This window comes from Oncorhynchus nerka, linkage group LG23 (assembly GCF_034236695.1).
Source record: "Oncorhynchus nerka isolate Pitt River linkage group LG23, Oner_Uvic_2.0, whole genome shotgun sequence".
NCBI lineage: Eukaryota > Metazoa > Chordata > Actinopteri > Salmoniformes > Salmonidae > Oncorhynchus > Oncorhynchus nerka.
Window position 1 is genome coordinate 37,682,134 of NC_088418.1, and position 27,806 is coordinate 37,709,939.

At 42.3% G+C, this 27,806-nt stretch overlaps 2 protein-coding genes across 10 annotated transcripts in view; one reads left to right on the forward strand and one right to left on the reverse strand.

Moving 5' to 3' along the window:
- On the forward strand, nt 1-21,330 carry iqcg (IQ motif containing G). 2 transcript variants are annotated; one of them, XM_029629883.2, is made up of 10 exons: nt 1-212; nt 374-520; nt 684-886; nt 1,177-1,305; nt 16,264-16,345; nt 16,606-16,767; nt 17,510-17,584; nt 19,224-19,355; nt 20,705-20,806; nt 20,970-21,330. In XM_029629883.2, exons 2-10 carry the CDS (start codon nt 392-394, stop codon nt 21,069-21,071), a joined length of 1,116 nt encoding a protein of 371 aa, XP_029485743.1. In that variant the 5' UTR covers nt 1-212; nt 374-391; the 3' UTR covers nt 21,072-21,330. The 2 variants fall into 2 exon arrangements, with proteins under 2 accessions (XP_029485743.1, XP_029485744.1); XM_029629884.2 differs by lacking the exon at nt 1,177-1,305.
- Nucleotides 21,331-27,806, reverse strand: part of LOC115106796 (DISP complex protein LRCH3) — an 86,884-nt gene continuing 80,408 nt past the window's right edge. For all 8 annotated transcript variants that reach the window (XM_065008096.1, XM_065008099.1, XM_065008098.1 and 5 more), the window contains one exon: nt 21,331-27,691. In XM_065008096.1, the coding sequence (XP_064864168.1) occupies nt 27,551-27,691 (141 nt within the window). In that variant the 3' untranslated portion in view covers nt 21,331-27,550. The remainder of the gene's footprint in view (nt 27,692-27,806) is intronic.

Consider the following 27,806-nt stretch of genomic DNA (forward strand, 5'->3'; position numbering starts at 1 on the left):
GCATTCTCGTACGTTTCACACAACATAATAATCGAAGTAGATAAGAATGTCATTTTTAAAAACAATAATCAAATGTTGTGCGTTACCAGGGTGACCGGGGTAAACTACCAAAGTGTGCTGCTAGGCTAGCTAAACTATGCTCGAGTTAAACTACTGGCCTTTTATTGTCCATAAATACAGCTAGTAAACTTCAACACGTTCCGTGAAGACACGTAAGAAATATACCTAGCTACGAATCTGTTGATTGTGTTATTGAGCATTTTGCCCAGGATATTTTCTAACACAAAAATGTCACAGTTAGAAAACGGTAGCGTTAGTAGCTAGCTAGATAGGTGATATTGGAAATTGCTTGGCTAATTTCGCTCGAATTCAGTGTTCACAGACCACCAGGATGCCGGTTCCTTTGTCTGGGGTAGAGCTGCTCAGACTGTGTACAGTGCTCCAGGACTGTGCTGCACAGCTGTCAGTGCTGGGTCACATCATGCCCGACACCTACAGGGGTCGTCCAGAAGCTGATAAGGTATTATCTGATTATCCTCAGTTATACGCGGAGCTAATGTCAGTTGGCTTTTTCAAGCGATGATGCGTCATAAGCAAATTAATTGTATGGTACTAATGCTATGCTTGCTATCTAAGCTGTAATTTTATCCTATTCAGCCCGTATTCATCTGTTTTTCTGGAAGTTTGTGTCAGCTGACATTGGACAGGTCCTTGAACAGCAGAAAGGGGCAGAGCAGAACCTGAAAGCAGCCCGTCAGTTTGAGAGAGAGTCTGGGAGACTGTCAGATGCCACCCGTGAGCTGCACAGATCCCAGAAGGAACTGAACCGCACACTAGAGGAGAACCCACTGTCCCCTGACAACCTGGCCAAGGTGCAGAGAGACCGGTGGGTTCCAGATAGCTCTTGTTCGGGGCTTGAGTGCACATTCCGACTTGGACTAGAGCTAGGTTCCAGACAATTTAATAAAATAGAAGCCCACAACTAATTATGCACACGAGACAACTTTTCATTGGGATCTTTTTCAGGTCAACCACTGAATTATACACATTGTTTACATTTGTCAAACATTTACAAGGTGCAGAGCAGACTGTATTAACTGTGAATCCAACAAGTACCCTGTATGCCATCTACCTCATACATAATGATCATATTCTCTCTCTCTCATATATATACAGTCAGTTTGTGGCTCACGTGATTGCGGATGTGTTGGCAGAGCTGCAAGAGAGAGGGACCTTTCACAGCTTGCTTTTCGCTGTGGGAGAAGAGAAAAGAATGAAGGCCAACCTCCTGGACATAATAATCAGGTCAGGTTAAGGTCAATATGAATATGTAGGCTAATAATTCATTGTCTGTGCAGGCAATAGTGAAATTCTTTCAAAACCCACACAAAGAGGCTGGTGAGGGGAGGATGGCTTGTAATAATATCTGGAATGTTGTAAATGGAACGTTATCAAACGCATGGATGTGTATGATAACGTTCCAGCCATTTCTATGAGCCTGTTTTATTTTGATTGAAAACAGAGCTACTATAATTTGTCTTTGTTTATTATAGGACGTGCATACAGTGCCTGCCTTAATTCTATCTAAAGAGGGATTACATTTGATGTTTTTTCTGATAGATCGACACAACCTACTCCACATTTTCAAAGTGAAAGAAAGTTATAGAACATTTTCCCCCAAAACAAACAAAATTAAATATCATACTTGGATAAGTCTCTACCCCCCTAGTTAATTTTTTATTAGACCTTTATTTAACCAGGTAAGCCAGTTGACAAGTTCTCATTTACAACTGCAACCTGTCCAAGATAAAGCAAAGCAGTTCGACACATACAACACAGAGCTACAAACAAACGCAGTCAATAACACAATACAAAAATCTATGTACAGTGTGTGAAAATGTAGAAGAGTAGGGAGGTAAGGCAATAAATAGGCCGTAGAAGCAAAATAATTACAATTTAGCATTAACACTGGAGTGATAGATGTGCAGATGATGATGTGCAAGTAGAGATACTGGGGTGCAAAAGAGCAAGAGGGTAAGTCATAATATGGGGATCAGGTAGTTGGGTGTGCTATTTACAGATTGGCTGTGTACAGGTACAGTGAGCTGCTCTGACATCCAGCTTCAGTGATTTTTGCAATTCGTTCCAGTCACTGGCAGCAGAGAACTGGAAGGAAAGGCAGCCAAATGAGGTGTTGGCTTTGGGGATGACCAGTGAAATATTCCTGCTGGAGCGTGTGCTACGGATGGGTGTTGCTATGGTGACCAGTGAGCTGAGATAAGGCGGGACTTTACCTAGCAAATACTTACAGATGACCTGGAACCAGTGGGTTTGGCGACGAATATGTAGTGAGGGCCAGCCAACGAGGGCATAGCAAACAGGTCGCAGTGGTTGGTAGTATATGGGGCTTTGGTGACAAAATGGGTGGCACTGTGATAGGCTACATCCAGTTTGCTGAGTAGTGTTTGTAAATGACATTGCCGAAGTCGAGGATTGGTAGTATAGTTAGTTTTACGCGGGTATGTTTGGCAGCATAAGTGAAGGAGGCTTTGTTGTGAAATAGGAAGACGATTGGAGATGCTTAATGTGAGTCTGGAAGGAGAGTTTACAGTCTAACCAGACACCTAGGTATTTGTAGTCCACATATTCTAGGTCAGAACCGTCCAGAGTAGTGATGCTAGTCGGGCGGGAGGGTGCGGGCAGAAATCGGTTCAAGAGCATGCACTTAGTTTTACTAGCATTTAAAAGCAGTTGGAGGCCACGGAAGGAGTGTTGTATGGCGTTGAAGCTCGTTTGGAGGTTTGTTAGCACAATGTCCAAAGAAGGGCCAGATGTGTACAATGGTGTCATCTGCGTAGAGGTGGATCAGAATCACCAGCAGCAAGAGCGACGTCATTGATATATAATGAGAAAAGAGTCGGCCCAAGAATTGAACCCTGTGGCACCCCCATAGAGATTGCCAGAGGTCTGGACAACAGGCCCTCTCCAATTTGACACACATAACTCTATCAGAGAAGTAGTTGGTGAACCAGGCGAGGCAGTCATTTGAGAAGCCAAGGCTATTGAGTCTGCCGATAAGAATGTGGTGATTGACAGAGTCGAAAGCCTTTGCCAGGTTGCTGCAGTGGGTGCTGAGATGTTGGCCGGAGTAGGGGTAGCCAGGTGGAAAGCATGGCCAGCCGTGGAAAAATCCTTATTGAAACTATCGATTATCTGAGATTTTAATCGGTGGTGACAGTGTTTCCTATCCTCAGTGCAGTGGGCAGCTGGGAGGAGGTGCTCTTATTCTCAATGGACTTAACAGTGTCCCAAAACATTTTGGAATTAGTGCTACAGGATGCAAATTTCTGGTCAAGGGCAGTCAAGTCTGGGGTGAACCAAGGGCTATATCTGTTCTTAGTTCTATATTTTTTTGAATGGGGCATGCTTATTTAAGCTGGTGAGGAGAGCTCTTTTGAAGAGCAACCAGGCATCCTCTGACGGGATGAGGTCAATATCCTTCCAGGATACCCGGGCCAGGTTGATTAGAAAGGCCTACTCGCTGTAACGTGTCCCTAAAGTGTTTTAGGGAGCGTTTGACAGTGATGAGGGGTGGTCGTTTGACCACGGACCCATTACGCATGCTGGAAATGAGGCAGTGATCACTGAGATCCTGGTTGAAGACATCAGAGGTGTATTTAGAGGGCAAGTTGGTCAGGACGATATATAAGAGGGTGCCCATGGTTACGGATTTAGTGTTGTATCTGGTGGGTTCCTTGATAATTTGTGTGAGATTGGCAGTCTTAGATTGTAGGACGGCCGGGGTGTTAAGCATGTCCCAGTTTAGGTCAACTAACAGTATAAACTCTGAAGATAGATGGGGCCGATCAATTCACATATGGTGTCCAGGGCACAGCTGGGGGCTGAAGGGGGTCTATAGATTGCAACTCCGCCTCCTTTGGCAGTTCTATCTTGTCGGAAAATGTTATAGTTAGGGATGGATATTACAGGATTTTTGGTAGCCTTCCTAAGCCAGGATTCAGACAGGGCTAGGACATCCGGGTTGGCGAAGTGTGCTAATGCAGTGAATAAAACCAACTTGGGGAGGATGCTTCTAATGTTAACATGCATGAAACCAAGGCTTTTACGGTTACAGAAGTCAACAAATGAGAGTGCCTGGGGAATGGGAGTGATGCTGGGGGATGCAGGGCCTGGATTCACCTCAACATCACCAGAGGAACAGAGGAGGAGTAGGATAAGAGTACGGCTAAAGGCTAAAAGAACTGTCCGTCTAGTGTGTTCGGAACAGAGAGTAAAAGGAGCAGGTTTCTGGGCTTGGAAGAATAGATTCAATGCATAATGTACAGACAAGGGTATGGTAGGATGTGAGTACAGTGGAATAAAACCTAGGCATTGAGTGAGGCACCATTTAAGCCAGGTGAGGCTAGCTAAGGCATATTGAGCAGAGCTGGAGGCTCTACAGTGAAATAAGACAATCACTAACCAACATCATGACATTAGGGAGAGGCATGTGTAGCCGAGTGATCATAGGGTCCAGTGAGTAACTAGGCGAGGTGGAGACACGGCAATTCAGATAGCTAGCAGGCCGGGGCTAGCAGGCTAGCAGATGGGCCTCAGGGGGACGTCGCAACGGAAAAGCCTGTAGAAACCCCCTCGTACGGTTACGTCGGCAGACCAGTCGTGATGGATCGGCGGGGATCCGTGTCGGCAGGCCCATTTGCAAAGGAGGTATTGTAGCCCAGGAACTGGCTGATGGATCTCTGCGGCAAGCTAGGAGATGGGCCTAGCTCGAGGCTAGCTGGTGCTTGCTTCTGGACAGAGACGTTAGCCAGGTGTAGCCACTCGGATAGCAGCTAGCTAGCTGCGATGATCCGGTGTAAAGGTTCAGAGCTTGTGGTAGGAATCCGGAGATGTGGTAGAGAAAAATCAGATATGCTCTGGGTTGATATCGCGCTGTGCAGACTGGAAGGAATTGACCGGGCTGAGGCCGACTTAAATCTTAAATACTTGGTGGAAGCACTTTTGGCAGACATTACAGCTGTGAATTCTACCAACTTTGCACAACTCTTAGGGAAAAATATATCCATTGTTTTTGTCAAAATTGCGAAAGTTCATTACATTTGGTTGGGGATCATTGACGGAAAGCGATATTTAAACCTTGTCTCTGATTTTTTTTAAAGTAGATTTAAGTCAGGACTGAGACTTGACCACTCAGGAACACTCAACACCTCTTGGAAAGCCCTTCTGGTGTCTTTTGCATACAAATGTGTGTAGTTGTTCACAGAAGACTGAACTGGGCTTTTCGTCTTTCAAATTTATTTTGATCCTAACAAACTCCTCAGTTCCTGCCGGTGACAAGCATACCTATAACATGATCCAAATACTTGAAAATACAAAGAGATCAACAACATTGCATTCACTTGATATTACTGGCCTGTATGACAAAGTGAAAGAAAGAAGCCAGTGTTAAAAAATAAAATCCACTAGATGGGAACGGAGGTAAGATGCAGACTCTACACAGCGGTGCAGATTGCCTCAAGATAAAATCTTAATATTCAATATCTGTAAGAGTAAATATTAGAACTTTACATACTCGTGGGTAATAACCTTCCATCTGGATGACACAAAAAAAATCATCGGGCTTAAGAAATTTATTCGACAAATATTACAACAACAAGCAACACCAAACATGAGCGTAAACAAGGAGAACCAATCTCCAAAAGAAATGAGACTCCGACGGACACAGACGATTTATGCTTTTCACCACCGGGAATGGTAAGGGTGGAAACCAATCTGTTGAAATCGATCGATGACAAACTGCATACTTGAATTAGTTAAGAAAGATATAAAGGAGTTGAAGGCGAGCCTCGAGATGAGTGACGAAAAAGCTGCGACATTGGAGAAAGATACAAACAAGCTAAAAGGGACAGTCAATAAGATTGAAATGGACGTTAATGAACTTAAAGGAGAACATCTTTCTGAGAGAAGCCTGACTTGACATACAGAATAGATCTATGAGAGAACATATGGTACCTTACTGCTATCCAAGAAAAAGGAGAAGTTCCTGAAAATGTGGTGAAGGAATTCCTTCTTACAGCGCTTCAGAACCCACGCGAAGCTGTCGACAAAATCCAACTTGAACGTGTACACTGTTTTAGACAGAGGACCGAGATCTGAGTACCCAATCTTTGCCAAATTTGCTTTCTTTAAAGATAAAATAACGGTTAAAAGCCCTTATCTGTTCTATGGGCCTACTGTAAGTAGCCTATACGCAGCCAAATCAGAATGATGAATGTGTCAGACCTAAAGCAGTACCGTCCCCTCAAGATTCTGATCCTGCCTGGCAGGGTTGGTCCTACAAAGCCAAATCCCCCTGATGGGAGAGCATAATATACAAGGAAATTCTCAAAGCTGCTAATCAGAACCTTGAAGACCTTGTACCTAGCTGGTGGGGATTCCAGTGGGGTGTCCCCACCCAGGCAGTGGCAGTTCTGGCAACACTAGCTGCAGTAACCAATGGGGAGGGGTCACACTCGGACATTCAGCAAGGGGGCATATTATTGTGGCCCTGGTGGCACAAAATCAAAGGTCTGACAACACAGAGATGCTTGGGAGTATGGTCACAACAGGGGACCGTTGGGGTGTAGCTGAGCGCCATCAGCTAGGACGGTGACAATGGTTAATCAAATCTCCCCATTATTGTTACATTTTGCATGCCTTCTCAAACAGCTTCAACTATATCAAGTCCTTTCTTGAGTTGGGCTCAGGGATGGAACAACTGGGGAACAATTGGAGGTTTACTTAGTAGCAATGCAAATATAATGGTATAGCTATATGGACGCTCAATCACTATGGTAATTTTAAATGGTAAGTTTACAAACATATATTATTATAAATAGATTTGAAACTTGTATCTCAGTATGGTAAATGGTGAAATAAGTATAGCCAGTTATAATTAATGGCTTAGCAGATAATTAGAAAAGACGGTCAGTATTTACCTGGCTAAAAGAGAAGAAATATCATATCTATTGTTTACAGGAAACTCATTCAACTAGTTTAGATGAAGTTGTGTGGAAAAAGGACTAGGGAGGCGAAATATATTTCTCCTATGGGCAAAGAAACTCAAAAGGGGTAATGATATTAATGAACAGTAATTTTGATCCGAATGTGCAAACTGTCCAAACAGATCCTCAAGGTAGATGGGTGAATGTAAATGATATTGGATCATAAACAGATATGACTCATTAACCTTTATGGACCAAATTATGATGATCTACTCTTCTTTGACAATATATATAATAATTTATCAACCATACAAGCAATACAAAACTGTATTATCATGCTGGGAGATTATATTACGATTTTAAATACCGCTATGGACCGTAAAGGAAATCACACTACAAGCTGTCCCCTTCAGACACTTATGGAAATCCAGAATGTCATGGATATATTGGAACTAGTGGATATATGGAGGCTTAAATATCCTGACCTCGTGAGATATACATGGCAGTGGCTCAATCAACCTAGTCGTCTTGACTACTTTCTCTCTGGCACCAAAAGTTAGTGTTGATAAGGGACATTGCAGTAGTAGCATCAAATAATTGGCATATATATTACTCTTACAGAATTTCCACGTGGGCGAGGATATTGAAAATGTAGTTAAAGCCTAATGGATGACAACTTGTTTTTAACTAGGACAGAAGAATTTATAACTGACTATTTCCGACAAAACATAGGTATTAGAGGTCGACCGATTATGATTTTTCAACGCTGATAACGATTATTGGAGGACCGATTGAAAATCGGCCAATTTTTATATGTATGTAATAATGACAATTACAACAATACTAAATTAACACTTATTTTAACTGAATATAATACATAACTAAAATCTATGTAGTCTCAAATAAATAATGAAACATGCTCAATTTGGTTTAAATAATGCAAAAACACTGTTGGAGAACAAAGTAAAAGTGCAATATGTGCCATGTTCCTTGCTCAGAACATATGAAAGCTGGTGGTTCAATATTCCCAGTTAAGAAGTTTTAGGTTGTAGTTATTATAGGAATTATGACACGTCGACTATTTCTTTCTATACCATTTGTATTTAATATACCTTTGGCTATTGGGTGTTCTTATAGGCACTTTAGTATTGCCAGCCTAATCTCAGGAGTTGATAGGCTTGAAGTCAAACAGCGATTTGAATCAAGCATTGCTAAGAGCTGCTGGCAAATGCAGTAAAGTTTGAATGAATGCTTACAAACCTGCTTCTGCCTACCACCGCTCAGTCAGACTGCTCCATCAAATCATAGACTTAATTATAACATAATAACACACAGAAATACGAGCCTTAGGTATTTAATATGGTCAAATCCGAAAACAATTATTTCGAAAGCAAAACGTTTATTCTTTCAGTGAAATACGGAACCGTTGCGTATTTTATCGAACCGGTGGCATCTATAAGTCTAAATATTGCTTTTAAATTGCACAACCTTCAGTGTTATGTCATCATTATGTAAAATTCTGGCAAATTAGTTTGCACCGAGCCAGGCGGCCCAAACTGTTGCATATACCCTGACAATGCGTGCAATAAACGCAAGAGAAGTGACAATTTCCCTAGTTAATATTGCCTGCTAACATTGAATTTATTTTAAACTAAATATGCAGGTTTAAAAAAAATATATACTTGTGTATTGATTTTAAGAAAGGCATTGATGTTGATGGTTAGGTACATTCGTGCAACGATTGCGAATGCACTTTTGATATATCATCCCGTTTGGTGAAGTCGGCTGTGATTTGATGATAAATTAACAGGCACCGCATTGATTATAGGACAAGCTAGTTAACCTAGTAATATCATCAACCATGTGTAGTTAAGTGATTATGTGAAGATTGATTGTTTTTTTTACAAGATAAGTTTAATGCCAGCAGCATACCACCCTGCATACCACTGCTGGTTTGCTTTTGAAGCTAAACAGGGTTGGTCCTGGTCAGTTCCTGGATGTAAGACCAGATGCTGCAGGAAGTGGTGTTGGAGGGCCAGTAGGAGGCACTCTTTCCTCTGGTCTAAAAAAAGACACATCCCACTGCCCTGTGTAGGGTGCCGTCTTTTGGATGGGACGTAAAACGGGTGTCCTGACTCTCTGAGGTCATTAAAGATCCCATGGCACTTATCGTAAGAGTAGGGGTGTTAACCCCGGTGCCCTGGCTAAATTCCCAATCTGGCCCTCGAACCATCACGGTCACCTAATAATCCCCAGTTTACAATTGGCTCATTCATCCCCCTCCTCTCCCCTGTAACTATTCCCCAGGTTGTTGCTGCAAATGAGAACGTGTTCTCAGTCAACTTACCTGGTAAAATAACAGATAAATAAAATAAAAATGCTAGCCAGCAACTTATCTTGGCTCCTTGCTGCACTCACATAACAGGTGGTCAGCCTGCCACGCAGTTTCCTCGTGGAATGTAATATAATCGCCTTCCAAAAATACCGATTACCGATTGTTATGAAAACATGAAATCAGCCCTAATTAATCAGACGACCTAATAGGTATAGAAGATCCCCTTATTGTATGGGACACTTTTAAATGCAATTCAGTACTCATCTCTAAAACAAAAGCAATTTAGGTCAAAAGAGTACATATTTTTTTATTTTACCTTTATTTAACTAGGCAAGTCAGTTAAGAACAAATTCCTATTTTCAATGACAGCCTAGGAACAGTGGGTTAACTGCCTTGTTCAGGAGCAGAACAACATATTTTTACCTTGTCAGCTCGGGGATTCGAACTTGAAACCTTTCAGTTACTAGTCCAACGCTCTAACCACTAGGCTACCTGCCACCCGGGCTTAGTGGGACTATCAAGAATGAGAGTGATGGAGTGCTGCATCAGATGACCTGGCCTCCACAATCACCTGACCTCAACCCAATTGAGATGGCTTGGGTTGAGTTGGACCGCAGAGTGAAGGAAAAGCAGCCAACAAGTGCTCAGTATATGTGGGAACTCCTTCAAGACTGTTGGAAAAGCATTCCAGGTGAAGCTGGTTGAGAGAATGTCAAGTGTGCGCAAAGCTGTCATCAAGGCAAAGGGTGGCTATTTGAAGAATCTCAAATGATTTGTTTAACACTTCTTTGGTTATAACATGATTCCATATGTGTTATTTCATAGTTGAGGTCTTCAAAATGATTCGACAATGTAGAAAATAGTAAAAACAAAGAAAAACCCTTGAATGAGTAGGTGTTCTAAAACTTTTGACCAGTAGTGTATTTACAAAAAAATATGAGGGATTGGAAATTATGCAGACAATTACATTGATGGAAGCTACAATCTATCCACAATATTAAAGCTGATCTACCACCTAAAAAAGAAAATGCTGCACGGCCAATGCAGATTGACCATGTACTGCCTTTAACCCTTCTGTCTTGTGATACGTGTTATGTTCGTCACTGTTTTTACAATCGGGTAGGACACATTTTGAATAAAGTTGTTCCATATGCTAGCTAGTTTGCAACATTGCAGAAAATGTAAGAAAAGATAGAGAAATGGAATTCTGTTTTGCCAGAAGTGTGCTCTAAACACAAAATCGAGTCGATGAAGTCATTACAACACCTCTGCTTTAACACACCATTGCTGTAAGGTACTTAATTAAAAATACTTTAAAGTACTACTTAAGTCATTTTTGGAGGGTATCTGTACTCAACTTTACTATTTATATTTTTGACAACTTACTTTTACTTAACTTTATTCCTAAAGAAAATATTGTACTTTTTACTCCATACATTTGCCCTGGCAACCCAAAGTACTCGTTAAACTTTGAACGCTTAGCAGGACAGGGAAATTGTGAAATTCTGAGTGTTAGTGTGCCCCTGGCTATCCGTACATTTTAAAACCAAAAAAAATTGCCATCTGCTTTACTTAATAATAGGAATTCTAAATGATTTATACTTTTACTTTTGATACAAAGTACATTTTAGCAATTACATTTGATACTTAAGTACATTTAAAACCAAGTACTTTTAGACTTTTACTTAAGTAGTATTTTACTGGCCGACTCGCATTTACTTGAGTAACTTTCTATTAAAAAGGTATCTATACTTTTACTCAAGTATGATAATTGGGTACTTTTTCCACCACTGTAACACATTAACTTACTAAATCCCTACAGGATTTGGTTAAAGTTTAGTGCATCAAGTGTGGCAAACAGTCGGCGATGTATTGAAAATGAAAGTGGAGAAATCGATGGTAATAAGTCGTTTATAATCGGATTTTATTAACTGAGAATCAGATTCGTGTTCTGAACTCTCAAGGAATCGCTACCGCATACGCTGATCAAAGTGAGATGGAGGACAAGAAAATTGCAAAGGGTGAATACACGATTGTCTTTGGGACTGCTGAAACTTTTGTTGGCTCAGAGAAATGACGATGCCTACTTTAAACATCATTGTTCCGCGAGCGTCTCATTTGAATGGCTGTCGATGAGGTCGACAACGTGGTACAATGGTCAGTTACACTATATATACAAAAGGTATGTGGACACCCCTTCAAAATAGTGTATTCGGCTATTTCAGCCACACCATGTGTTTAAAATAGAGTACACAGCCAGGCAATATCCATAGCCAAACATTAGCAGTAGAATGGTCTTACTAAAAAGTGCAGTGAATTTCAACGAGGCACCGTCATAGGATGCAACCATTCCAACAAGTCAGTTCGTCAAATCTCTACCCTGCTAGAGCTGCCACGGTCAACTAAGTGCTGTTATTGTGAAGTGGAAACGTCTAGGAGCAACAACAGCTCAGCCGCAAAGTGGTAGGCCACACAAGCTCACAGAATGGGACAGCCGAGTGCTGAAGCGCATAAAAATCCTCTGTCCTCCGTTGTAACACTCAGTACCGAGTTCCAAACTGCCTTTGGAAGCAACGTCAGCACAAGAACTGTTTATCGGGAGCTTCATGAATTGGGTTTCCATGGCCGACCAGCTGCACACAAGCGTCAGCTGGAATGGGGTAAAGCTTGCTGCCATTGGACTCTGGAGTCATGGATCACACTTCACCATCTGCAGTCTGACAGACACATTTGGGTTTGGTGGATGCCAGGAGAATGCGCTACCTGCCCGAATGCATTGTGCCAACTTTAAAGTTTGATGGAAGAGGAATAATTGTCGGAGGCCGCTTTTCATGGTTCGGGCTATTCTAAATGATTCTGTGCTTACAACTGTGTAAATTAGATTCCTGTATTTAATTTTAAATACATTTGCCAACATTTCTAGAAAAAAAAATGGTTTTCATTGTCATTATGGGGTATTGTGTGTACATCGTGAGAATTTTTATTTATTTAATATTTTGAATTCAGGTAGTAACACAAAAAAGAAAATATTCAGACCCCTTGACTTTTCCCACATTTTGTTACCTTCGACTTATTCTAATTTTAAAAAATCCTCAATCTACACGCAATACCTCATACCCCATAATGACGTGAACAATTTTTTTATTTTGTTAATCTTTTTTTAAACATACCTTATTTACATAAGTATTCAGACCCTTTGACATGAGACTCGAAATTGAGCTCAGGTACAGTGGGGCAAAAAAGTATTTAGTCAGCCACCAATTGTGCAAGTTCTCCCACTTAAAGATGAGGCCTGTCATTTTCATCATAGGTACACTTCAACTATGACAGACAAAATGAGATTTTTTTCCTCCAGAAAATCACATTGTAGGGTTTTTAATGAATTTATTTGCAAATAATGATGGAAAATAAGTATTTGGTCAATAACAAAAGTTTCTCAATACTCTATTATATACGCTTTGTTGGCAATGACAGAGGTCAAACGTTTTCTGTAAGTCTTCACAAGGTTTTCACACACTGTTGCTGGTATTTTGGCCCATTCCTCCATGCAGATCTCCTCTAGAGCAGTGATGTTTTGGGGCTGTTGCTGGGCAACACGGACTTTCAACTCCCTCCAAAGATTTTCTATGGGGTTGAGATCTGGAGACTGGCTAGGCCACCTCCAGGACCTTAATGCTTCTTACGAAGCCACTTCTTCGTTGCCCGGGCGGTGTTTTTGGGATCATTGCCATGCTGAAAGACCCAGCCACATTTCATCTTCAATGCCCTTGCTGATGGAAGGAGGTTTTCACTCAAAATCTCACAATACATGGCCCCATTCATTCTTTCCTTTACACGGATCAGTCGTCCTGGTCCCTTTGCAGAAAAACAGCCCCAAAGCATGATGTGGAAACCCCCATGCTTCACAGTAGGGATGGTGTTCTTTGGATGCAACTCAGCATTCTTTGTCCTCCAAACACGACAAGTTGTTTTTACCAAAAAGTTATATTTTGGTTTCATCTGACCATATGACATTCTCCCAATCTTCTTCTGGATCATCCAAATCCTCTCTAGCAAACTTCAGACAGGCCTGGACATGTACTGGCTTAAGCAGGGGGACACGTCTGGCACTGCAGGATTTGAGTCCCTGGCGGCGTAGTGTGTTACTGATGGTAGGCTTTGTTACTTTGGTCCCAGCTCTCTGCAGGTCATTCACTAGGTCCCCCCGTGTGGTTCTGGGATTTTTGCTCACCGTTCTTGTGATCATTTTGACCCCACGGGGTGAGATCTTGCATGGAGCCCCAGATCGAGGGAGATTATCAGTGGTCTTGTATGTCTTCCATTTCCTAATAATTGCTCCCACAGTTGATATCTTCAAACCAAGCTGCTTACCTAGCTTACCTATTGCAGATTCAGTCTTCCCAGCCTGGTGCAGGTCTACAATTTTGTTTCTGGTGTCCTTTGACAGCTCTTTGGTCTTGGCCATAGTGAGGTTTGGAGTGTGACTGTTTGAGGTTTTGGACAGGTGTCTTTTATACTGATACCTGTATTAATGGCACCTGTTTGAAGTTAACGACTGGAGGACAGAGGAGCCTCTTAAAGAAGAAATTACAGGTCTGTGAGAGCCAGAAATCTTGCTTGTTTGTAGGTGACCAAATACTTATTTTCCACCATAATTTGCAAATAAATTAATAAAAAATCCTACAATGTGATTTTTTTTCTCATTTTTTCTGTCATAGTTGAAGTGTACCTATGATGAAAATTACAGGCCTCATCTTTTTAAGTGGGAGAACTTGCACAATTGGTGGCTGACTAAATACTTTTTTGCCCCATTGTATATCCTGTTATCATTGATCATCCTTGAGATGTTTCTACAACTTCATTGGAGTCCACCTGTGGTAAATTCATTTGATTGGACATGATTTCGAAAGTCACACACCTGTTGATACAAGGTCCCACAGTTGATAGTGCATGTCAGAGCAAAAACAAGCCATGAGATCGAAGGAATTGTCAGTTGAGCGCCGAGAAAGGATTGTGTTGAGGCACAGATCTGGGGAAGGGTACCAAAGAAAATTATGCAGCATTGAAGGTCTCCAAGAACACAGTGGCCTCCATCATTCTTAAATGTAAGATGTTTAGATCCACCAATAATCTTCCTAGATAGAGCTGGCTGCCCGGCCAAACTGAGCAATCTGGGGAGAAGGGCCTTGGTCAGGGAGGTGACCAAGAACCCGATGGTCCCTCTGACAGAGCTCCAGAGTTCCTCTGTGGAGATGGGAGAACCTTCCAGAAGGACTACCATCTCTGCAGCACTCCACCAATCAGGCCTTTATGGTAGTGGCCAGACGGAAGCCACTCCTCCGTAAAAGGCACATGACAGCCCGTTTGCCAAAAGGCACCTAAAGGACTGGGCATGAGAAACAAGATTCTCTGCTCTGATGAAACCAAATTTAATTATTTGGCCTGAATGCCAAGTGTCACGTCTGGAAGAAACCTGGCACCATCCCTACAGTGAAGCATGGTGGTGGCAGCGCCATGCTGTGGGGATGTATTTCAGAGGCAGGGACGGGAAGACTAGTCAGGATTGAGGGAAAGATGAGCGGAGCAAAGTACAGAGAGATCCTTGATGAAAACCAGCTCCAGAGGGCTCAGGACCCTAGACTGGGGCCAAGGTTCACCTTCCAACAGGACAACGACCCTAAGCAGACAGCCACGACAATGCAGGATTGGGTTTGGGACAAGTCTCTGAATGTCCTTGAGTGGCCCAGCCGGAGCCTGGACTTGAACCCGATCGAACATCTCTGGAAAGACCTGAAAAATAGCTGAGCAGCGACACTCCCCATCCAACCTGACAGAGCAGATCTGCAGGAAATGGGAGAACGTCCCCAAATACAGATGTGCCAAGCTTGTAGCGTCATACCCAAGAATACTCGAGGCGCATATGGAATCATGTAGTAACCACAGGGTTGAGATTGGGTGATTGTGGAGGCCAGGTCATCTGATGCAGCATTTCATTACTCTCTTTCTTGGTCAAATAGCCCATACCCAGCCTGGAAGTGTGTTGGGTCATTGTCCTGTTGAAAATCAAATGATAGTGGGACTAAGCGCAAACCAGATGGGATGGTGTTTCGCTGCAGAATGCTGTGATAGCCATGCTGGTTATAAATAAATCACTGACAGTGTCACCAGCAAAGCATCCCAACACCATCACACCTCCTCCTCCATGCTTCACGGTGGGAACCACACATGTGGAGGTCATCCGTTCACCTACTCTGCATCTCACAAAGACACGGCAGTTGTAACCAAAAATCTCAAATTTGGATGTCCATTGCTCGTGTTTCTTGGCCCAAGCAAGTCTCTTCTTCTTATTGGTGTTCATTAGTAGTGGTTTCTTTTCAGCAATTCGACCATTCAGTCTCCTCTGAACAGTTGATGTTGAGATGTGTCTGTTACTTGAACACTGAAGCATTTATTTGGGCTGCAATTTCTGAGGCTGGAAACTCTAATGAACTTATCCTCTGAAGCAGAGGTAACTCTGGGTCTTCCTTTCCTGTGGCGGTCCTCATGAGAGACAGTTTCATAGCGCGTGATGGTTTTTGCGACTGCTCGAAGAAACTTTCAAAGTTCTTAAAAATGTCCACATTGACTGACCTTCATGTCTTAAAGTAATGTTGGACTGTCGTTTCTCTTTGCTTATTTGAGCTGTTCTTGCTATAATATGGACTTGGTCTTTTACCAAATAGGGCTATCTGTATACCACCCCTGCCTTGAAACAACAACTGATTGGCTCAAATGCAATAAGGAAAGAAATTCAATAAATTAACAAGGCACGCCTGTTAGCTGAAATACATTCCAGGTGACTACCGCATGAAGCTGGTTGAGAGAATGCCAAGAGTCGACTCACACTTACACATTGGGCCTGATTGCTGTCTGTGTGTATTGCAGGGAGGAGGGCGGCCGGCGGAGGACCAAAGCTCTTCAGAGACAGCTGCTTGACATCCGCAAGGAAAAAACTCTGGAGCTGCAGGTACCATAACTGAGGAAAACAACGGAGACACACTCCTTCACGTGCCCAATATGATTTTCAATCTAGTAATGGGCAAGGTTAGAATTAGGCTACACATTCACTGACTCTTGGTGGTGCTCCAAGTTCTTTGAGGGTGTCAGACGTCAATGTCTTTGAAAATCGGGGTGCCTCCCTGTTTTTCATTCTCAGGTAAATACATTAGAAAGTACTGGCAACTTATGTAATACTTTGCGCAAACTGTCTTAATGTTGTCCCTTTAGCGACGCGAGGAGATGACTGCCCACCTGAAAGACCAACTACAGGAGATGAAGGCTAAGACTGGCCTGGAGAGGAAGTATGTGAAGAGCAGCGCGGAGCTGCTGGTGTACCAGGGACAGAAGATCAACACACACTCTGAGAAGCAGCTGGAGGATGAGATCAGGGTGTGTGTCTTTGTGGCCCTGTCTAGAATCATCCCCTATAGCTGTGTTTACACAGGCAGCCCAAATCTGATCTTTCGCCCAATTAGTGGAAAACATCTGATTGGTCAAAAGATCAGAATTGGGCTGCCTGTGTAAACTGGACCATTTTTGTTGTTGGGTAGGCTGATTGAAATTCACACACACACAAATATATATTTTTATATAAAGACATAGCGGGCGGCCCATGGGCCTGTTAAGATTTGTTGTAGAGTTTTGCGCAGTTTCTATGTTCTACTAATCTATAATGAGCCTGGCTGATCAGTGGGCAACGGCCATAAAGTTAATTAGCCTATGATATTACTTAGTGCACATATGTTTTGAAATGTCATGTCAGCACTGCTCCCAGTGTCTAATTAGGGTGTGTAGGGTCACGGTGTATGTGTGTGTGGGGGGTGAGTTGGCGGCGCACAGAGTGATGTGGGCTCGTGTGGATGAAATGCCAGGGATGAATTCTTGTTCCAGTCCACCCATGTAGATCTCATAGAATTGGGTAGGTATTGCTTTTTGCTAATACCTACACATTTCTTCTGGCTATCCCATCCTTTCAGATCTACACAAGTGGCTAGGGGCCTGGGGGGGTGTTTCTGGACAGAGCCTTTGGTGTGACTTGGCTACAGACTTTGTAGCAACTGTGAGGTTTGGCTGTACAGAGATGGTCACCACTACATGTGCATCTGTGTAATCATTGTTCCTCTGTCCTCAGCTACAGCAGGAGAGGTTGGAGGAGGAGAGGAGAGTTCATATGGAGATGGAGACCTTCCTCAAGGAACATCAGACAGTACGTGTGCAGTGGTGGTTGGAAAATGACATGACTCGTGTATAGGAGCATAATTGAACTTTTGTGTGATATATACAGTACCGGTCAAACGTTTTAAAAACACCTACTCATTCCAGGGTTTCTCTTTATTTTTACTAATGATCTACATTGTAGAATAATAGTGAACACATCAAAACAATGAAATAACACATATGGAATCATGTCGTAACCAAAAAAAGTGTTAAACATTTTTTTAAATATTTGAGATTCTTCAAAGTAGCCACCCTTTGCCTTGATGACAGCTTTGCACACTCTTGGCATTCTCTCAACTAGCTTCACCTGCAATGCTTTTCCAACAGTCTTGAGGAAGTTCCCACATATGCTGAGCACTTGTTGGCTGCTTTTCCTTCACTCTGCGGTCCGACTCATACCAAACCATCTCAATTGGGTTGAGGATGGGTGATTGTGGTGGCCAGGTCATTTGATGCAGCACTCCATCACTCTCCTTCTTGGTCAAATAACCCTTACACAGCCTGGAGGTGTGTTGGGTCATTGTCCTGTTGAAAAACTGATAGCCCAAGTGCTGTGGTAACCATGCTGGTTAAGTGTGTCTTGAAAAGCACCCCCACACCATAATATGTCCTCCCCCATGCTTTACGGTGGGAAATACACATGCAGAGATCATCTGTTCACCCACACCGCGTCTCACAAAGACACAGCGGATGGAAACAAAATCTCAAATTTGGACTCCAGACCAAAGGACACATTTCCACCGGTCTAATATCCATTGATCGTGTTTCTTGGTCCAAGCAAGTCTCTTCTTCTTATTGGTGTGGTTTCAGCAATTTGACCATGAAGGCCTCAAATCTAAAATACATTGATTTGTTTAACACTTTTGTACAATGTAGAAAATAGTAAAAATAAAAAACTCAAATGAGTAGGTGTCCAAACTTTTGACTGGTACTGTATGTAAATTCAGTCTTAAAGTAATGGACTGTCGTTTCTCTTTGCTTACTTGAGCTGTTCTCACAACACAACTGATTGGCTCAAACGCATTAAGAATGAAAGAAATTCCACAAATGAACTACCTCATGAAGCTAGTTGAGAGAATGCCAAGAGAGTGCAAAGCAGTCAAGGCAAAGGGTGGCTATTTAAAGTATAAAATATAGATTTTTTTAATACGACATGATTCCATATGTGTTATTTCATAGTTTTGATGTCTTCACTATTATTCTACAATGTAGATACTAGTAAAAATAAAGAAAAACCCTTGGATGAGTAGGTGTTGTAAAACTTTTGACCGGTAGTGTGTATTGGGTGTAGTAGGATGAGTTGGTACGTTCTTTGAGCTGCCATCTAAAACATCTAATGCTGTTATTTTATTGCAATAGTAGAATCCCAAATCAATCCCTAGTCCCCATTCAGGGTTCGGCAAACTTTACGACAGCAATAGCAATTTTTTAAATCACAAAACATTAGTTGGGGGAGCTGTACACGAAATTGATGAGCCCTTGTCTCTTGAACAATAGTGGCCATAGCTGGGATTTAGCACCACGGATAGCAGCAGATCAAATCACTGCAAAATCGGACTTTCAGAACCACAAAACAGGTTGTCTGTCAGGTGACGCTGCAACAATGTGTGTTTGTGTGCACCTCTCAGAGTCTGGGGGAGAAGCTGGAGGTGTGGATGGAGCGCTATGAGAGAGACATGGAGGATAAGCAGCAGGAGCTTAACAGCCTGAGGAACAACAAAGCTAACAATCTCTCCCAGCTCCAGGAGCTGGCCAAGAAGGTGAGGACATAGCCTGGGTGGATTTCATTCGGCACCAGACAGGGAAAAACGGACTGAAACAGGGAGGGACCACCTGGACTTTTCTAAAAAGAAACAGTAGTTTTCATTTTCCGTTGCATAATGTTTTGCTTCGGTGTGCCCTAATGAATACAACCCATTTTTTTCTGTAGTATACAGGTTAGCGCTAGGTAATGAATAGGATAGTAGGCCTGATATACACTGAGTATACCAAATATTAGGAACACCGTCCTATTATTGAGTTGCACATCCCACTTGCAAATAAACTGTTATTACAAGTCCTCAGATCATTAAAGGGGCAATCTGCAGTTGCTACATACGTTTTTTTAAAACTTTTAAATTAATTGTACACTACATAGCCAAAAGTATGTGGACACCCCTTCAAAGTAGTGGATATTATAAGTAAACAAAGATCGAAAACCGGCTGTGGTCTATGGGAACAAATGAGTCATAGGGGGCAGAGCAAGCGAGGAGGGGACAGAGCCAAACACGAGCTAGTGAGATCCTATATTGGCGCATTCTAGCATGCATATGCATATTGCGCCTGTGCAATAACTCAATTCACCCTTGCATTCCTAAACAACGCAATTTTAAAAAAACTTTTACCCTTTTGCAAAGTCTACAAAATATAGTCCACTCTGTTCATAAGATTGTAGTTTTGGGAACAGAAAACTGTATTGAGATCAAATGTTTCATTGATGAGAAAATTTGCAGATGTCGGCCAAAATCTACCTTCTCCCACTGCAGGCCAGTGGGCTTCCTCTCACTACCATATTTGGTAGTGAGTGGAAAAGCCAAGCAGATGCTTCACATTTGTGTTATTGTTCTGTGACACAGCCATGCAATCTTCATAGACAAACATTGGCAGTAGAATGGCCCTTACTGAAGAGTTCAGTGACTTTCAACATGGAACCGTCATAGGATGCCACCTTTCCAACAAGTTAGTTTGTCAAATTTCTGCCCTGCTAGAGCTGCCCCGGTCAAATGTAGGTGCTGTTATTGTGAAGTGGAAACATCTAGGAGCAACAACGACTCAGCCGGGAAGTGGTAGGCCACACAAGCTCACAAAATGGGACCGCCAAGTGCTGGAGCGCGTAAAAAATGTCTGTCCTCGGTTGCAACACTCACTACCGAGTTCCAAACTGCCTATGGAAGCAACGTCAGCACAAGAACTGTTCGTCAGGAGCTCCATGTAATGAGTTTCCATACATAGCTTTTTAAAATGTATTACTAAAATAGACTGCAAATTGTCGCTTTTAGAAAGTATACCTGTATGGAACAGAAATTATACTCTGCATATTGACTCAGTCTTGTACTTTCTTCTGTTCCAGTACAGAGACAGTGAGCAGGTGGTCATCGAGGACAGGATGGAGAAAGAGGCCCTACGCAGGAAGCTGGAGAAGGAACACATGGAGCGAGACGCAGCCACCAAGGTAATCATTAAACATTCTTTAATAAATCACCTCCACCTGCCCAGCAAGGAAACCAATCACATCCAGTGGCAGTGCAGTGTTTAATGCCATGCATCTTGATCACAACTGTACTCCCCTGTTCATTACACTAAATAATTTTGTTTTTTCCCTGTGTCACTTGCAGATCCAGTCGTGGTGGAGGGGAACGTTAGTGAGACGCGGCCTGGGCCCCTATAAGAAAGGCAAGAAGCCCAAGGAGGGCAAGAAGGGAAAGAAGAAAAAGTGAGGTGTCCCTTCAAGAGCTCCAAAAAGTCTCAATACAGACATGTTACTTTTCATCAATGTTCAATTCCTGATTACAGACAATCTAAGTCGACACTTGGCCTGTAGGCAAATATATATTCAATGAGAAAGGCTTTTTTCCCCCCTTTAACAGAGTAAAGTTGGCATGGTCATTTTGAATACTACTACCACCATTGCAAGGTTCTTACTTCTATGCAGTCTAACACAAGGGCAAGAATGGTAATAAACAAGCGTACTCATGAGACTGATATGGGTCACTTTTATTAATGCCAAATATTAATTCCAGAAAATAATAATTCAATTTTGTACATGTTTTCAGGGACAATTTCTCAGCAAACGGTGTAAAAATTTAAAGTTAAAAAGACCCATGTTGCGGTCATGAAAGAAGGTCCTCTCTTTATGTGGTACCTACTTGTAAACACATGGAATGTATCTATTTTACTGTACATATGTCACAGGGTCCAGACCCAGCAGTAGGGGCACATGATTCCTGCTAGAGAAAGCCAAAGTCAGTAAGGGTGAAAATATCAAAACAAAACATTTATAATATATTTAAAATCACCTTTAACTTCCCTTTTGAGAACTCTGAGTCTATCTAAAACAAAGTTAAAATGGTAAAAACATACCGCTGATATATTTTTTCACTTCAGAATCTACGTAGGCAGATTCCCAGTTTACATCGCTTTTACTGTAGGGATGTGCATCTAAGTAGGCAGCCTACGTAGCTTTTACTATAGGGATGTACATCTAAGTAGGCAGCCTACGTAGCCTTTACTATAGGGATGTGCATCTAAGTAGGCAGCCTATGTAGCTTTTACTGTAGGGATGTGCATCTAAGTAGGCAGCCTACGTAGCCTTTACTATAGGGATGTGCATCTAAGTAGGCAGCCTACGTAGCCTTTACTATAGGGATGTGCATCTAAGTAGGCAGCCTACATAGCTTTTACTGTAGGGATGTGCATCTAAGTAGGCAGCCTACGTAGCCTTTACTATAGGGATGTGCATCTAAGTAGACAGCCTACGTAGCTTTTACTGTAGGGATGTGCATCTCTGTAGGCAGCCTACATAGCTTTTGAAGGGAAAAATATATATTAGAGGTATGTTTTTACCATTTTAACTTTCTTTTAGATAGAGTTCTGAAAAGGGAGGCTGGGAATCTGCCTACAAGATCCCATCAATCAGTGGTCCTCAGGTCAGTCTTCACCAGAGTATTATTGCCAGCTCTGTGGCTAGCACTCCCTCATCCCCCTCCCTGGGAACGAGAGGTTGTGTCTGCCTCAGAACTAAGAGTCAGTCCGTTAACCTGACTTTCTGTGGGTAACACTGCTCTAAGTAGAGCTGGGCCATGTTCATTAGGGCATGCAACTGAACTGCAATGTTTCTTATTGGACAAGTACAGGTAATTCCTGTTTCAGTGTGTTTTCTTCTGTTTGGTGCCTAATGAACATGGCCTTCTCAATGGGGTTTCACTAAGGACAGCGCTAGTGACAAATAAATACTGTTCCGGTCTGGCAGATTACTGTAACCGCTGCCAGATCAAATTAGCAATATGCACACCTGTGTGTAGCAAGAGCCACATTGTGTCTATAAGGTGTGGTTGAACAATTCACCAAAAACAACTTGATCATGAGAATTGGAAAGGTGTCTTGAACACTATCAATAGTTCAATCTGTAGATCCATTTGAATGTCATACAAGCTTAGCAACATGTAGTGATAAAAGATGAGTTCTGTGCATGAGGGAGACACTATGTCATATTCACTACTACTTGTCTACGGTCTCAACTCTCCATGTTGAACTCAACTGTGAAAGTGATGAGGTGGTTCGTAGAGAATAAAAAAGGTAGTGTATGTTTAGCCCCAGAACCTGCAAGATAAAAGCAGATACTAATGCAAAGTTGCAGGCCTTGATGTCATGCTGTCAGTCAACCTGCCCATACACACGCCTTTGATTAGAGACTTGACTGAGCTGTGCTCAAGGAAGAAGTTGCCTGGAAACACTGGTCGAGGATCAGCTTGAACCAATCCCACTCGTAACACTAACCCTTTAAGAGGCCTGTTTTCTATCTTATAGTACTTAATATTTTACTTCCCTGGCCCAGCACTTAGGGACATCGTCCAATCCATGTAGCTACACGAGAACACAACTCCTTGTGGAAAAACACATGAATTACAGCTTTATACATGGGTGATTCTACACAAGTGGTGCAAATTGCAATCCCACCCCGAAAAAAACTATATATATATATATATAATATATATATATATATATATAATATATATATATATATTTTAAAGTTAAGTCTCCAAACTTAGGACATCTATATACATCACGATATGTTCTAATTCAATCCAAGGCAATACCAAATATATTGTTAAATTAATATAGTAAAAAGTAATTGTTTATACACTTATTTCTACTGAGAGGTGTTTTATTATTATATTGAAAGATACTGATCTAATTAGCAGTTGATTTTTAAACATCTTTCTAAAAAATAAAAAAAATGCTGTCCCACATTGACGTCACTAACTATACATACACAATAAAAGACTGTGCATTAAGAAACTCCTACAAATATCACCAGGTGATGGGATTGCACCCCTCTCCAGCATGACCACATGGTGAGTAGTCTATCTGGAAACATTTCAGATCAAATTTTTGAGTTGGTAAATCTTCATCTATTTTTAAATAGTGTCAGTACCGAACATCTCCTATATCAAGAAATGTGTAAAGTTCTCTTTTGGGATGTACATACAGGGATGTACATATGTACATACAGTGCATTCGGAAAGTATTCAGACCCCTTGACTTTTTCCACATTATGTTATGTTACAGCTTATTCTAAAATGGATTAAATTGTTTATTTCCCTCATCCCAATACCCTATGATGATATATTTATTTATATTTTTGAAACATTTTTGCACATGTATAAAAAAAAAACGGAAATATCATATTTACATAAGTATTCAGGCCCTCTATTTCGTACTTTGTTGAAGCACGATTACAACCTTGACTCTACAAGCTTGGCACACATGTATTTGGGGAGTTTCTCCCATTCTTCTCTGCAGATCCTCTCAAGCTCTGTCAGGTTGGATGGGGAGCGCCGCTGCACAGCTATTTTCAAGTCTCTCCAGAGATTCCGGGCTCTGGCTGGGCCCCTCAAGGACATTCAGAGACGTGTCCTGAAGCCAGTCCTGTGTTGTCTTGGCTGTGTGCTTAGGGTCATTGTCTTGTTGGAAGGTGAACCTTGGCCCCAGTCTGAGGTCCTGAGCACTCTGGAGCAGGTTTTCATCAAGGATCTCTGTACTTTGCTCTGTTCATCTTTCCCTCGATCCTGACTAGTCTCCCAGTCCCTGCCACTGAAAAACAGACCCACAGCATGATGCTGCCACCACCATGCTTCACCGTAGGGACGGTGCCAGGTTTCCTCCAGACGTGACGCTTGGTATTCAGACTAAAGAGTTCAATCTTGGTTTCATCAGAGCAGAGAATCTTGTTTCTCATGGTCTGAGAATCCTTTGGGTGCATTTCGGGAAACTCAAAGTGGGCTGTCATGTGCCTTTTACTGAGGAATGGCTTACGTCTGGCCACTCTACCATAAAGGCCTGATCAGTGGAGAGCTGCAGAGATGGTTGTCCTTCTGGAAAGTTCTCCCATCTCCACAGAGGAACTCAGGAGCCCTGTCAGAATGACCATCGGGTTCTTGGTCACCTCCCTTAAGAATAATGGAGGCCACTATGTTTTTGGGGACCTTCAATGCTGCAGACATTTTTTGGTACTCTTCCCCAGATCTGTGAGTCAACACAATCCTGTCTCGGAGCTCTACGGACAATTTCTTCGACCTCATGGTTTGGTTTTTGCTTTAACATGCACTGTCAACTGTGGGACCTTATATAGACAGGTGTGTGCCTTTCCAAATCATGTCCAATCAAGTTGTAGAAACATCTCAAGGATGATCAATGGAAACAGGATGCACCTGAGCTCAATTTCGAGTCTCATAGCAAAAGATCTGAAAAGTTATGTAAATAAGATAATTAATTTAAAAAACTGCTTCCTCTTGGTTAATATGGGGTATTGTGTGTAGATTGATGAGGTGAAAAAAATATTGTATGTTTTAGAATAAGGCTGTGGAAATTAAAGATAGCTAGCAATATGTTAGCCAGTGGAGGCTGCTGAGGGGAGGACGGCTCATAATAATGGCTGGAACGGAGCAAATGGAATGGTAACAAATCATGTGTTTCATACCATTCCATGTATTCCGCTCCAGCCAATGACAACAAGCCTGTCCTCCCAAATCCCAAATTAAGGCGCCACCAACCTCATTTGATGTTCAAAATAAGTCAAACTGAAAAAGTCACAACCGAAACAATTGACACCATGGAGAGATAGAGGTTTCATCTTTGACTACGCCATTATGGCGTCTGTGACAGCACCGGCAGTGCCATTGAGGCCATCTTCATTTAAAGTTGCATGCGCCATGATCTACCAACTGAGCTACAGAGGACCACCATGTGCCCACTCAAACATTGTGCATTATACAACATTTAGGAGTAAATTGAAAGCCTGACTGAGTCCCCCTCAAGACCACATTCGGTCTTTAACTTGTCATGGTCTCAACTCACTGGGTCTGGATCTTGGGACCAAAGTCCTGGTATAAATCTTGGCCTTGGCTTCTGGATATTACCTTACTCGTGGGTTTACAAACAATAGGAAACCCAATTTGAGGAAGCCCTCTGATCATTGGCTGATCACTGCCAAACCCATAGGAATCCCCACACAGTTGACTACTTTTAAATAGTGGAAGCCCTCTATGGCAATGTCTACACTGAAACGAGTTATATCTTTCGGAGTCCTCCATTTATGTCTATGATTGACACCCGTGCCACCGAAACGCCTGTTATTTTGTCAATTTTGTTTGCAAATTATTTCTCCAATGAATCTATAATAGAAGGTTAATCAAAATGATCACTATTGTGCATGGTTCTTCCTTTATTGCAACTTTTTCACTATGTTTCGGAATAACGCTTTTTTTTTCGGGGGGGGTGTAAGGTAAATTCAGATAAATATTTAAAATATGCAATACAAACAAAGTGTGTGAGTAGTATATATATGTCTACCTGAAATATGTTGGAAGACGTGTGCTGAAAGTTGGGGGAAAATAGGATACAAATGTGATTTATTTTTTTGTCCCAGTTTACACCACTTCTGTATAATGACCCTGAGGGTACAAAACATTAAGAAAACCTGCTTTTTCCATGACCAACTGACCAGGTGAAAGCTGATCCTTTATTAAATCCACTTCAATCAGTGTAGATGAAGGCGAGGAGACAGGTTAAAGAAGGAGTTTTAAGACAATTGAGACATGGATTGTGTATGTGTGCCATTCAGAGGGTGAATGGGCAAGAAGATATTTAAGTGCCTTTGAACGGGGTATGGTAGTAGGTGCCAGGCTCACCGGTTTATGTCAAGAACTGCAACTATGCTGGGCTTTTTACACTCTACAGTTTCCAGTGTGTATCAATAATGGTTTACCACCCAAAGGACATCCAGCCAACTTGACAACTGTGGGAAGCATTGGAGTCAACATGGGCCAGCATCCCTGTAGAATGCTTTCGACACCTTGTCGAGTCCAGGCCCTGACGAATTGAGGCTGTTCTAAGGGCAAAAAGGGGTGCAACTGAATATTAGGAAGGTGTTCGTAATGTTTTGTACACATTTTGAGAAAGTATAAAGCGTAGAGATTCCAGGAGCGCCCTCTCCCTCTCTAATCCAGCATTGGTTTAGATTCAGCCAGCTCGTGATTTGATCACATAACAAAAAAAAAGACACGTTCATTTAATAACAGCCATTTTAAGTGTTGGCAGCATCAATGTTCCCATGACGACAGACCACCACCGTTATTGTTGCTCTTTGTAGCACATGACCTTAAAGGTTACTTAGGCAACCGACAACTTGCTAGTCTCCTAACCCTTCCCCATACACCTACCCAACCCCTCTGACATGCAAGGATCTAACATGTGAAAGTAAAAGGAATATGAAAAATATGAAATAATAATAATAATAGAAAATAAAACAACCCCTACTGAACATAGATAAGAGGAGGATGGAGAGAGAATGACTAGTAATAGAAAATAAAAAACCCTCTTACTCGCCGTCCAACTGACCGTTTGTCTGGGACAATCTCGGTTGTTCATCTGTTCGTCCGTCAGTCTTTAGAGGCTGCAAGTCGTAAGCAGTCTGTGTGAGGACACAGTGGAAGAGACAGTCATCCCTTTCTTTGACATACTCGTGCTCCCTCATATCTCTTCATTGGGGAAGACCTGTCTGGGAAGGCTGGGTGACCCTGTATGGTTGAGGGGGCGGGGGGGGGTTGAGTGGGAAAGCCATATAATGTACATTCGGAGAGCGAGAGGGTGGGTCCTGTGTCTGTCCATCCATGAGTGAGTGTGGAACTCTGCTGCCCTACATGGCCAGTGGGTTAGTGGTGGTGGCAGGAGAGGTTGTGTATTTGGGCAGGGCCAGCTCCAGGAGTGCACGCACCGTCCCGGCCACCAGGGGGAGCCCTCTCTCCTCCAGGATGTGGAGGGGCAGGCACAGCTGGGTCTAAGGCCAGATGAAGAGCACACGCACACAGACGACAAAGGGAGGAGGGAAAACGGGAGAACAAAAAAGGGTATGTCAATGGATGGGCAAATAATAACAAAAACTACCAAAAGAA